Source organism: Hyaena hyaena, unplaced genomic scaffold, assembly GCF_003009895.1.
Source record: "Hyaena hyaena isolate Hyena2069 unplaced genomic scaffold, ASM300989v1 scaffold_362, whole genome shotgun sequence".
NCBI classification, from domain to species: domain Eukaryota; kingdom Metazoa; phylum Chordata; class Mammalia; order Carnivora; family Hyaenidae; genus Hyaena; species Hyaena hyaena.
In genome coordinates this window covers 1,510,127-1,523,645 of record NW_024080998.1, presented here as the reverse complement: position 1 = coordinate 1,523,645, position 13,519 = coordinate 1,510,127, and the positions used below count along the sequence as shown (strand labels likewise).

At 39.5% G+C, this 13,519-nt stretch overlaps 1 protein-coding gene across 8 annotated transcripts in view; it reads right to left on the bottom strand.

Moving 5' to 3' along the window:
- The window catches only part of LTBP1 (latent transforming growth factor beta binding protein 1), a 399,760-nt gene that overhangs the window by 22,366 nt on the left and 363,875 nt on the right, over nucleotides 1-13,519 (bottom strand). For all 8 annotated transcript variants that reach the window (XM_039250305.1, XM_039250307.1, XM_039250308.1 and 5 more), the window contains 5 exons: nucleotides 8,417-8,593; nucleotides 7,590-7,676; nucleotides 5,591-5,719; nucleotides 4,777-4,917; nucleotides 3,402-3,572 (listed from right to left, as the gene is read on the bottom strand). In XM_039250305.1, the coding sequence (XP_039106236.1) occupies nucleotides 3,402-3,572; nucleotides 4,777-4,917; nucleotides 5,591-5,719; nucleotides 7,590-7,676; nucleotides 8,417-8,593 (705 nt within the window). The remainder of the gene's footprint in view (nucleotides 1-3,401; nucleotides 3,573-4,776; nucleotides 4,918-5,590; nucleotides 5,720-7,589; nucleotides 7,677-8,416; nucleotides 8,594-13,519) is intronic.

The window sequence follows — 13,519 nt, the reverse complement described above, 5'->3', positions numbered from 1 at the left end:
CATTGTTTAAAAAACAAAAGACTGAAAACCACTGATTTTGAAGATTTGATTGACTATATGCTAGAGATTCATTTTGGAGATTTTATCCTAAGTACTGTGCATATGTAAACTACAAGACTGTTGCAGTGCTAATTATTATAATTATATAGTGCTATCATAATTAGCAATGCTAATTATTTTTTTTTTAGTTTGGCAATGGGTACCATATTTTTCCTGATACCCCATACTCTCCTAAAAATATTATACAGTATGTATTTGTTCACATTTGTTCAAATTTATATTTAATGATGTTTTGTTAAGTCTCAGTTAAAGGAAGTGGATGCAATATTCTAAAATAATATTCTAAAATTCATTTCTTCTTCTTTTTTTCTTTTATTTATTTCTAGGAGAGAGAGAGAGACAGCATGAGCAGGGGAGGGTCAGAGAGAGAGGGAGTCACAGACTGAAACAGGATCCAGGCTCTGAGCTGGCAGTCAGTACAGAGCCCGACGCGAGGCTCGAACCCACGGACCGCGAGATCATGACCTAAGCAAAAGTCGGACGCTTAACCGACTAAGCCACCCAGGCACCCCTAAAATTCATTTCTAACAGCAGAATACTTGACTATTCTTCTGAAAGCTATGTCAATGAAACTTGACTTTCAAAGGCTTTGGCCTGTCAGACTTATGTGCAGTAAATACTTAATATCATATGATCAGAACAGGGACAGAATAAAATGCAAATAGGTGCAGAACCTTTATAAAGGGGTTCCCATAACAAGTAGCATACATACCATGACTCAAACGTGGGGGTTGTGAACAGGATATGTAAAAATCTCCTAAAAATTAATAAGGCACCAAGTCCAACAACAAATGGGCAAAGGATTTGATAAACAATTCACTGACCAAGAAATACATATCACCTATAAACAAAGAAAAGACACTCAAATTCCCTAGGAATAAGGGAGGTGCATGTAAGATATCCTTCTCACTCATGATTAAAACAATTTTAAACATTGAGAATATCCAATGGTAGAAGGGCGTGAGAAAGGAGGCATTTCAAATGCTGCCAAGGGGAGTAAAATTTGCACGATATTTTCAGAGTAAAATAGTAAATTTAAAATGCACATACTTCCCAACCCAGCAATTTCATTTGTAGGAATTTTCTTACTAAGGCACTCCCATAGGTACATAGAAGATATGTACATGGAAGTTCACTTGCAGCATTGTTTGTAATAGGAAAGTCAAGATAGAAGCCGGGGGGGGGGGGGGGGGGGGGGGGGGGGGGGGGGGGGAGGGGGACGGACAAACAACTCAAATGTCCGGTGCTGCTGGTGACTGAGTAAAAGCAGGTATATCCATAAAGCAGTCTGTGCAACCAGTTAAAAATTTACCATCTTTCTTCTATTCCAAGACACCATATTGTAAAGTACATTCCGATATAACAGACACTATCAAAATGTAAAAAAGTAGCTTGTGGCCATTGCTCAATGTGGTCAATTAGAAGATACCTCCCATATCAGAGATGCCGAAGAGTGGAACAAAAAATAAAGTGTGTCTTACTGACGATACGGAGTTCAGTTTTAAATATGTCTTAAATTTAAATATATGTCAATAACGAATACAAATATAACTACATAACAACAATTAATGTGTAGGAAAAAGGTTTGCATGAGTAAAAGGAAAAACCCAACTGTTAAGAATGAACGTCTTTAAGGAGGAGCAGAGTTCAATTGTGACGGGGTAGGTGGAGAGGGTCAGAACCCCTTTGATTAATTCTTCATAAGGGGTCTGTTATTTTTTGGGGAAAAAAAATCAACCATAAAAACCAGTGGCTAAGTACAGCAGACCTGAAATATAAGAGCACTGTGAGAAGATGTCTCAAGTCCCCGTTGTACTCCCTTCCTAAGGATTTTGCTTTCCTCTCCTTGTGGCATCTGCCCCCGGGGGCAGAGGTCAGAGTAATGCTAATAACTATACCACTCCCTGTGTCCCCATTCTCCCTACACCCTCAACAACACAACAAGATAGAGATAAACACCTCTGTTTTATAAACGAGCTGTGCTGGGTGAAGTTACTTTCCCAATGGGCAGTTCTGGATTCCGGACCCACCCCATCAGGCCCCTGAACCCAACCTCTTTTCCAGCACCAGGCTACTGGCATCCTATCATCACCATCCATTTCTTTCCGTATTTGCTCTTTATCCTTTGCAAGTCCTTTTTCCCCTAAGGCATTTCAAATCATTTTCTTTTTTATGCTGCACTGGGTTTAACTAATTGCCAATCTGAAAAGCTATGAAACAGCTCGAAAAGTTGCATTCTCATTAACTAAAAATCAATGCGTTTCTTCTTTTCAAGCATTTTTTCCACTCTTGACCATTTGGAGAATTTGTTCATTATAAACTCCCTCACTTTATACCCACATGGTATCTTTCTAGCTTTAACAAATCGAAATCATAGCTAAAGTAAACACTTTCAAGGGCTTTCCTTTCAAGAGCAGTTAAGTGGCAGCAGAACTAAGAAGACAAGCAAGCAGTCAGTGCACACGCCATGGGTCACCAAAAAGACCAGACCCAGCACCTTTCAGTCTTCCCCCAACCCAGGGAGAGGGGATAAACCAAGAGCCTAGCCCGTTGCATTTTCCATTTGAGCAAAGGTTTATCCTCAGACCTGAAACTTGTAATGAAAGGACATCTGTTCACATGCACTTCAATCACTTTCTACTCTCTTCCTCTATTGTTCTAAGCCCTTTTTGGTCTTTCTCACAAAGAGGCTGTCATAAAAACCAGGACAGATTTTCTATAGCCTCTAATACTGTTTGCTCTAAGTAGAAATTGTCAGAAATGAGAACAAGTGTAGGGAAAAAGGAAGTATTGGGAAACAAAAATTCTAAAGATCTAGGGGCGCCTGGGTGGCTTAGTCGGTTGGGCGTCCGACTTTTGCTTAGGTCATGGTCTCGCGGTTCGTGGGTTCGAGCCCCGCATCGGGCTCTGTGCTGACTGCCAGCTCAGAGCCTGGAGTCTGTTTCAGTCTGTGACTCCCTCTCTCTCTGACTCTCCCCTGCTCATGCTGTCTCTCTCTCTCTCCTAGAAATAAATAAAACATTAAAAAAAAAAATCTTAAGATCTATGTCACCAATTGCTAAGTTGCATTATGTTTCTTTGGGTCATTTCTCATTCTTTGGGGAAATGGAATGAAGGCTTCAAAAACTAATGACAGGTCTGGACTGGAGGTAAACCAGGAGCCAGATGTTTATGAAACCCTGCTCACACACACACACACACACACCCACCCACCCATCCCCACCTCTGATGGAAGGAATCAGGAGTGAAGATGAAGACACAGAAGAACTGTCAGGCTCCAAAGGAGAGGGATGAACCTGTTCCCAAAGGCCCCCGGCACAGGGAAGTGGATGAGGGCTCACCTGAATCCTTCATGGGGCAGAGGGCACACTGCATCCCCCAGGCCTCTCCATACAAACAGCAGCACTCAGTGTAGGTCGTCTGCTTGCCAACAAGAGGCCGGCTACACACATACTCATCACTCAGATGTTCCCAGCACAGATCTTGGTAGACATCAGTTTCTTCTATTTGTTCTGAAAGGGAAAACATGGTTCCATGACGATCGCACTGTTATTCCTATTTCATAAACACTGCGGTGGAAGCCAGCGAGTCTCAAAGTTTCCATCTCTATTTCTAAGAGGGACTTCCAAGTAAAAGTCTGAAGCCAGCCTGGTCTTTCCACGGATCAAACCTCTGTCATCTCCAACTGGGTGTCATTCCATCAGCTGAAATTCAACCTGCCCATCGCGTTCCAATTAAATCCCTCCATCTGCAGCTTCCCATCATTAGAGAAAGCACCGCACTGTCTTCCTTCTATACCCCATAATCCCAAAGCACTGATTTCTGATTTCCCAATCTTTCCTTTTTTACATTTACTCTTCTCTCAAATCCTACCATTTCTTTCTATGTAACACTTTGCAGATTCTTGCTCTCTCACTCAATTCATCCACCAAAGCCCTAGTAACACTTCATGCTACAGCACTCAACTCCTAACTTTCTGCCTTTCAGTTGACTTCATCCAAAGTGGTTCCTGACAGGGATGATGGATAGATCAACTATGCCAATTATGAGTGGGGCATCATCTCACTGGGGACGGAGAGGGATTCCAATCAATGGACACCAGGGGTCTCCACCACCTTGTTGGATTCCATGGTCTGTTCTGCGCAGTCTCTTCTGTGTCCTCCAGTCCAGTCAAGCAAACCCGATTATCTCATCCTGAACTCACATCTTCCTCAGTTGCCTTTGAAGGTGAAATCGGATGAACAGACACAGGACTGCCATCTGCTCAGCTGATCTACGTTGTCGTCGATCAAATATGTGCAGGGTATTAAATCCCCTACATACTGATATGCATCTTATCATTTTTCTTATGATTATTCTCATTTTTAAAAAATGTTTATCTATTTTTGAGAGACAGAGACAGAGAGAGGGAACAGGGAAAGGGCAGAGAGAGAGGGAGACAGAGTCCCCAAAGCAGGCTTTGCACAGTCAGCACAGAGCTCGATGAAGGGCTCGAATTCATGAACTGTCAGATAGTGACCTGAGCTGAAGTCAGATGCTTAAGTGACTGAGCCACCCAGGCGCCCCTCCTCTCTTATTATTTTTAGCATCTCGTTTTAATTACTCCAAAAGACCCAAGGAGTCAATTTTTTAACTTCCCAATAGCTCACATTTCAGTCAAAAGGAAAACCTTGACATTTATTTGGACACAGACTTGCATCTCACATCCAGACATACCATGTGATTCAGTTGGTCGTACACATCGTTTCTCTGAAGCATCCAGGACCATTGGATGGGTACAGAAGCAGTTATAAGAGCCTTCTGTATTGACACATTGGCCATCAATACAACTACTGGGGTCTTGACATTCATCCATATCTAAAGAGAAAAAAAGTTAAAGAAAATCAACAATCAGTTGTACCTCATACACTCACCAAACTTTACACACTGCTAAAATTAGTCTAGATTCCAGAGACTGCCACATTTTAATTAACCACACATCATCATCCAAACGAGAACAGCTCTGACTATAAAAATAATAAGTTGTATTGATTGGAAAAATAATGTTTTCCTGCTGCTGCTGACATTAAAGAGAAAAAGAAAACATTTGGGAACAGGATATGCTTAGAAATTTAAGATAAAATGCCTCTTTATGATAGTTTTAAAATTATTTCCTTTTGCTATGTTTTTCTGCCTAGTGTATATGGTTTTTTGCTTAAGCCTTAAAGTCTGGGTCAGTATTTAAAAATGACTTTCACTCGCATGGTATGAGTGATGAAACAGGAGGCTCCCCAGACCAAAAGAACACTTCAGTTAAACCAGTGACCTGAATTATAATTCCACATTGAATATTAACTCTTTGCTTGAAATCTGTTCAAAAAGTAGTATGGAGACTTATTTTATTTTCTTAAATTCTTGCTCAGAAAAATGATCCATAAATCATTTACAAGTCTTTTCAACACTTAGATGCAAAGCAATTGTTTTAACTATACAGCATGACTTATTTTTTTCCGTCTATTTTCAGAGCACCCTGTATCCTCTTTACACTTACCAAAGCACTGCAATTTGACGGGATCATAGTATGTCCCCTGCTTACAGTAGCATTCATAACCAGGCTGAGTGTTCAGACAGAAGCCATTTTTGCAGATTTCTTGCCCGAAGAGCAGGCATTCATCTGCATCTATGGGGGCAAAATGGTGGAAGAGAAGAGTGAGCTTTGGTCTTTGAGTTAAAAAGAAGAATCTAACAAATATCAGGCTTCAACTGAGTTAGATGTTATAATATTCATAGTCCAAAGAATCTTCAGATACAACAGGAGAAAATTCTTAAAGTTAAGCCTAACTCACAGAAGAAACAGAATCTGTGATATTTAGGGAACAATGTCCAAAACATTATTGGAGATCTTTTTGTAAATTCAATTTCTGAGTCGCTACCTCTTATTTGATGAAAGAGTCTATGCATTTCACAATGAAGACAACAGTATTTTCTCAAGAATAAGCCTTTTAAAAGAGGTGCCTTTCTCTAAATGTATATTTTTGCCCATCAACTAGCTGGGATGAAGAAAACCGCCAGGAAGAGGTTGATGGGACCTGAGGAGTCTGTCTTGGTGATAATGACCAGCTAATAAGAGCACAAGTTCTGAGGGTCCTAGCAGACCTATTTCTCCACAGAACTTGTAATGCTCACCATCTGCAAACCTCAGTTCACTCAGTGGTAAACTGGGGACAATAGGAACATCTGCCTGACAAGACTGAAACAATTAAATGAGAAAATCCACGTAGAAGATTCCACAGACTCTCAAAAAGTGTTTATCCCTTGCTTTCAATGCTATTATTATTACCATCAGTTCTAGCATTTTAGAGCAAATGTCATGTCATAAAAAAAAAAAAATCACAGGCTTCATAGATGAATCACTCAAAGTTACACAGCTGGAAAATGGCAAAGTCAAGTCCATAATACATAGCTGTTTGGATCTGCAACTAATATTCCAACCATTTACAGCACTGCTAAGACAGGGTGAGGAGGAACTTATTTTTATATGAAAGAGAGGGGACTTTATGGTAAAATCAGGGCTCTGTTCCATAATATGAAGTGAGATTTAACTATATCCCTGCAAAAACAAAGTATGATATTTGTGAACTTGAAAACCATTAAACACATATTACAAACCAAGGCTTTTTGTTATTTAATTGGACTGAATCACAGATTTACTTAAAAAGCACATATGGAATTTCTTATCCAGCTACTGAGTATCATGAAAACAGTAGTTCTCAAAACCGGATGGACAATAAAAATGTTTAGTCTGTTTTCCAGCCACTTAGCAGTTTCCAATATTAAACTATAAAGGGAAGAAAAAAAACCCACGGTGTATATAAGAGATCATAATATCTCTATCACGGAAATGTCAAAAGTGAGTGGCTAACAAGGAAATACTCATATATTATGAGGATTAAATTTTGCCAAAATAGAGAGTCTGTGCATTTATTTCAGAATTATGGATTACTGGCATTAAATAAATAAAACATATTTACTTTAGTTTTCTTCTTTTCCATTCCTTATGATGAATCTGTAGCCATTAGTCAAAACATCTTAGCAACAATAGGATGAGCTCTAAAAAAGTCAAGAACCTTAGCTTTGTTGATGACCACAAAGACCAACTTAAGGATGGTCAAAATTGTATGGTCTTAGCTTGTATTACTTATAATAAAGCTCTGGAATAAAAGCATACATTTTTTAAAATTTACCAGGCACCTCCTAGATAGAGCTTTAAGTATTTTTAGCATATTATCTCACTTAAGCCTCACAATAACCTTTGAGACATCATTCCTATCTCTGAGATAAAGAGACGGAAACTCAGGAGGGTCACATGACACCCCAAGGCCACGTGGTCTTAAGGATCCTAACTCCCAAGACAGAAGGCTGCCCAGAGCTGACAGGCGCCTTCCCCTAGAAGAATTAAAGGCTTTCTAATCATGTGGAACCCAAGCCATGCCTTCACCAGAATGGTCATATGCACACGTGTTGCAAATTAATTTCTGTTTGATGCTGACCTTTATAGTTCTCATCGCCAGTGTCAGAAGAGGATTCTCCAGTGGGGACAAAGCCTTTCCCTCTAGGACACATTTCAGTGAATTCAGCTGATTTCAAGAGAGACCAAAAAAAAAAGTTATAAAAAAGAAAAAAAATAAATGTTCTCCATTAATGTGGGTCTTTAATTTTTAAGTTCAGTTTTTCTTTCTCAGATTCCATTAACTTTAAGGTAACTTTTGTCATCTACTCTGGACAAATAAATTCAGTATAATCTCCAAAATTATGGATTAGGTACAAATAAGTCTAATGACTTTATAAGTTTTTACTTGTAATTAAAAAAAAAAACCCTCCTAGTTCATGCACTTCTCGTTTACCCACGTTTTGACTGATGCTATGACTTACTCTTCCATTACTGTGGTTTCTAGCATTTTAAAGGTTGAACACTAAGATTCCAATCAGGCAAGATCTTAGCCTCAATATGCAAGCTCTAGCCATGGATAACAAGGGATCAGTTTTAGCCAAGAAAAGACGGGTTTTAACCTAAAAATGGAATAAAACTGAACTGCCTTTCTGCCAAAATATCATGGGGAACCTTACTGTAACAGTGTATTCTGTGATGGACTGACATTATGGTTAAGAATTCATTTTGAAGTGGGATGAAGGGGATGGTTTCGGCTCTGAATGAAAGGCACTGCAGGGTAATCTCATCTCGGTTCCACCATAGCAGGTCCCAGTTAGTGTCATCAGTTCAAGATGTCAATGCAGCAAGCAAAACGAGAACTTTCCGAGGCCCTGGACACCACAGGGCCCAACCCAAGTGTGAACACGCTGCTCTGCTGGTCCTTACCGGTCCCCACAACGGGGCAAGGGAAGATCTCACAGTTGTCTCCCCAGCCGGCACCAGAGGTACAGCAGCACTCCTGTTTGGTGACGTTGGGGGCCAGCACATTATCACAGAGACTGGCATCGTTTAGGTTATAGTAGCATTCTTTCTTTTCTTCTTTGGGCTGATCTTCATCTAAGTCTAAATAGAGTGGAGAGAGTGAAAAGGGGGCCTCTGGGACACATCAGATCTGTATCACAACAGGGCAGAACACACAATGGTGAAAAGACGGACGGGATGTGTCAGCAGCATTTCATTTACTCAGAACAGCCTTCTGCTTCAGGGGTGGGTCCTTTCACCTCAAGATAAAAATGCACTGGGATCCTGAATTTTGATGGATTTCTAACACACCCCAAGAGTGTAAATCTGTCAAAATCATTTTACATTAAACCAATTGCTATACTCTTGTAAATTTGGCCGTGAGATGAGTTTCCATATCTGCTTTCTTGGCAAACAGGGCCGTGCTATGTGAGCCATAACACCTACTTAAATCAATGACAATTTTCCCCAACATTTGACCAGAGATGTGAGGGCCACACAAAAATATTTAACTCTTAGGTGGCCATTTGAATCAATAATGTTCCAATGTCTTCTGAATAGTACAAGGCAGCATACAATAACCAGGAAAACAACGCAATAACCCAAAGTGTATAAAATAACATTTTGTAACTGAAAGTCTACTTAAATTGCTGCAAATGTAGGACTTTGAATGAAATAATAAGTGCCAGCTAAACCCTGAGGTAGAATTTCAAGGCTCAGTTCTAGTCCTGGCTCATGTGTGTTCTAGAGTAATATATTTTCCAACAGACTCGGTTTAACCCTCTGTGATAAGAGACAAAGTGATATGAGAGAATACAAACAAAGCGAACAAAATTCACCTACTTTCAGATAAGACTAGATATGATTCAATCCCATTAGACTTATAGTGCTTTTATTGTGCTTTTAAAAAGTGCTTAATATTTTGGGGGTGCCTGGGTGGCTCCATTGGTTAGGTCTGACTCTTGATTTCGGAGTCATAATTTCAGGTCATAATCTCACAGTTCGTGGGTTCGAGCCCGCATCTGGTTGTGTGCTGACAGTGTGGAGTCTGCTTGGGATTCTCTCTCCCTCCCTCTCTGTGCCCCTCCCTCACCCTCTCTCTCAAACTAAATCAATAAGACTTAAAAAAAGATTAATATTTTGAGACTAGGCTTGTAAAGTGGTCTAATCGCTTCTCAACTATACATATAGAGTTCAATTACTGCTTACAATCCAGTTAGGACTTATTAATAGATTCTATTTTATGCTATCTCAAATAAAAAGTTGACTACTACCATGACAATTAACTTAGATTAATTCCAATGAAGAAACTACAAGAAAAAAGGAGAACATTTACCAGTGATAAGACCTGAATGTCAACACCTACCTTTGTTTTGCAGTATTGTGTAATTAATTAGGAAAGTTTAATGAGTTATTTACACAATAGTTTCCTATATATTTATTTTGGCAGGGTCAGGTTGACTGTGAAGAGTAGATTAATATGCCACTTAGGAAAAGTGTCCTTAAAATAGAAATTCATACAATTCTATCAGAAGAGCTAGTACCCTTTCTTTCCTCCTAAGGCAGGGAAAACAAGCAAAATGGCAAACAAAACTCTGGTGTGTACATTACTCTCAAAATACAGAACATCAATGAAAATGTACAAGATCCCTTTCAACTTGATTCTGACTAACTGTTAGATCATTCTATCTTTGACATAACTCAGTCTGGATTCTAAGTTAGTGTTAATAGCTGATGACAAATTCCAACCTTGAATATACGTCCTAGAAAAAGCAGAATTGTCAATTTCTACAACAGATTATGAAGTGATTTTAGATCACTTCCTTGGATGTGAAATCAGATAAAACCTGCCACAGCCCTCATCTCTTCTAGCTTTCAAGTGTGCAGAAGACAGAAATGTGTTGTGCCCACATGGACAGAGCAGACAACCACCACGTCCTTCTCTTTAGGGAGGGCTCCAAGCTCTTATGAACAGAATTATTTGGGAAAAGTAAGGGCATTTAAAGTTATTATTAAAATCAACCACGAGCCCTGCAGAAAAATTTATAATCTTTCCCCCAACACTTTTAAATTAATTGACAGCCCATTACTAATAATTTTGCTCATTTTATTCAGCTAACCTAAAAGTACAGCTCTTAATGTATACATTTAGAAATACAAATCAAATCGGCAATGCAAGTGGCTTGTCAATCAAATTTATAGTCTGTGCTAAGACAGGGCTGAATAACTGTTTTCTTTTTGTGTTAGAAGTTGTAAGTATGTCATGGGATTTCTTACAAGATGGAATATTATACAGTAGAGCATCATGAAAAATGCTATATTCCTTGGTAATCAGACACCAGAGGCTTCTGTAAAAGTCAAAAACTTTCATTATCTATACATATACCTATATATAATATAGATATATACACGTGGCCTGTTTTCTACAATGTTTGTTATACTCATAGTACAGAAACTAAGAAAAAAAATTATCGTTGCTTTCCTTTTTTTTTTTTTTGGAAGGAAACTCACAAGTTTTTGCATAAGGGAGACAACCAGTAATATCATTCTATTATTCAGGTTTGACATTGGTTGTTACAAGGTTTGTTTTTTCTCCAAGCAGTTTGAACGCTCAATGTTTATACAGCTGAAATTGGGGGTTAGTCAGGCCCTCATCCGTGTTTGGAAAGAGATGCAAATTCTTTTCGAAAAACCAGTCCACAAAGGTCGTTCCATAAAAAAGTAGCAATTTCCCTATCTTTCTAACCTTTAAATACTTAACTTCCTAGAGCATTTTTCCACCGGGGGGGAAACTCATCAGTAAACACAATGCAAGGTGTTTTCCTTAAGGAATCTCTATATGAGTTCAGGTCACTTGCTGCCATGGGAAGAATGGTTCCATTGCAAAGTAATTTTAAGAGATCTAATCAATGGATATTAAAGTGCCAGGCATTAAAAACAATAAATTTTATTTCTCTTAAAGATTTTATGAAGAAAATGATTAGCCATACTACATACTAATGCCATGGACTTCTAAGAAATATATTACCTCTCCTCTGGTATCTTTGGATTTGATTTTTCAATTTTATTAGGAGGTTGGCATAACATCTATGTATAAACAACAATTTGCATAGTCTAATCCTAGGGTATGGATGGTGATAAGAAATGAGTTTCTGGAAGTTTTATACATGTTTCTGTATCAATTTTGAGAGGCCCTTTCTTGTGATCCACAGAGTAACTCCATGAAACAGTATGTGCAGTTTACAAAGATCTTTCCTTCCCAGCAGAGACAATTTAGGTTGGGTCCAATGTCTCATGCCTGTTGCTTCCCCAAATCTCTTCTATGGGCTCAGCTTCTTAGAATCTCAACTAGCATGAGTTTTTTAAATTTATTTTTTCATTTCTTTGAGACAAATGGGGAGGAGATAGCAGATAATCCTTGCTGGTGTAGAGTTTAGCTACAAGGTCACATACGGTACAGCCTCTTGCTCTGAACAGAAAGTCAGGGGCTGAGTCATACGGTTCCACTTATGAAGAGCACTTTCTAGAAACATATCTCTTGATTCCTAAGAAGAGGATGTGTTCACTTCTAGGTTGGTTTCCTTCTTTGGTCTCATCTTAGGCTTGCTGTTAGGTTGAGGAAATCTGGAACATTTTTCTAATTAAAGTAGACACGAACATTCTAAATGAGCCCTTGTCTTTGCTTTCAGTTTCCATGTGCAATGTATTCTCAAGGCCTTTATGAGCTAATCTTCACACCTTTCTGGGACATTAAGACAATGACCAAAGGGTAACATAACAAACACCTGTAAGCAAACAATGCCTCCAAATAACAACACCTGCCAGAGTCCTGAAAAAAGGCATCAATTTATAAAACTCTAACCATGATAATGTTCAGTAAATTACTTTCAACACAATCATTCACGAAGCTTTATTGCCTTTATTTTAAAATCACCATAGGCACTAATGTTTTAAACCAACTTATGTTTTTAAATTTATTTTTATTATTTTTTAAATATTAATTTTGAGAGAGAGAGAGAAAGAGCACGAGCAGGGGAGAAGAGAGAGAGAGAGAGTGAGAGAGAGGGAGCCCAAGGGAGAATCAGAATTCTACACAGGCTCCAAGCTCTGAGCTATGAGTCCAGAGGCCAGTACCTGAGCCAAAATCAGACACTTAACCGACTGTACCACCCAGGCCCCTCAACTCATGTCTTTTATGAGAAAAGAATTTCTAGGGTAATATTCTGAGAAGGAATAAAAGAGAACTTGGAAATTCATATATTTTCCTTTTTCCTAGTTTTCTCAAAGACTTGAAAGATGAGAAGCGTGTGTGTGTGTAAGTTCATTTGAGAGGAAGAAGAACACGAGAAGGAGTGTGAGAACAAGTGTGAGCGGGGGAGAGGCAGAGAAGAAGGGAGAGAGAGAATCCCAAGTAGGCTCTGCACTGTCAGCACACAGCCCGAAGTGAAACTCAACCCCACGAACCATGAGACCATGACCTGAGCCGAAATCAAGAGTCAGGAGCTTTAAGAGAGTGAGTCACCCAGATGCCCCAAAGGTGTGTATGTTTTAAGTGGAATTCAGGAGAGAGCTGTTGGTGAATTTCAGAAAACAAGCACTGCCAACAGGAGTGGGCTGAACAGCAACTGGACACCGGGAACATCAGGACAAGACATGGGCGAAAGAGGAGGCCCCTGAAAGCTGAAGGATGTTCCGAGGTGAAAGAAAAACAGGTGTGACATGCAGAGATGTGTGAGCAGGTGGCGCCCGTGGAGACAGAGAAGAGACAGGATGTCACAGCAGCAAGATTTGCGGCAAAACGCTGTCACATGTACATCGCGAGGGCCCGTAAAGATGACTGGGACAGAAACGTCATAACTGACATGACCGTAAAATATCGGGAAATGCTTAAAAGGAAATGTACAACCCCCTCCTCTTCAGGCCATATTTATAGCAAATGCGAGGGCCCCAAATTATTTCTGGGGCAACAGCGGGGGCGTCTCCTGTCGTCTCAAGAACATGAAACAGCTCACATCCAGTTTGAGTCCC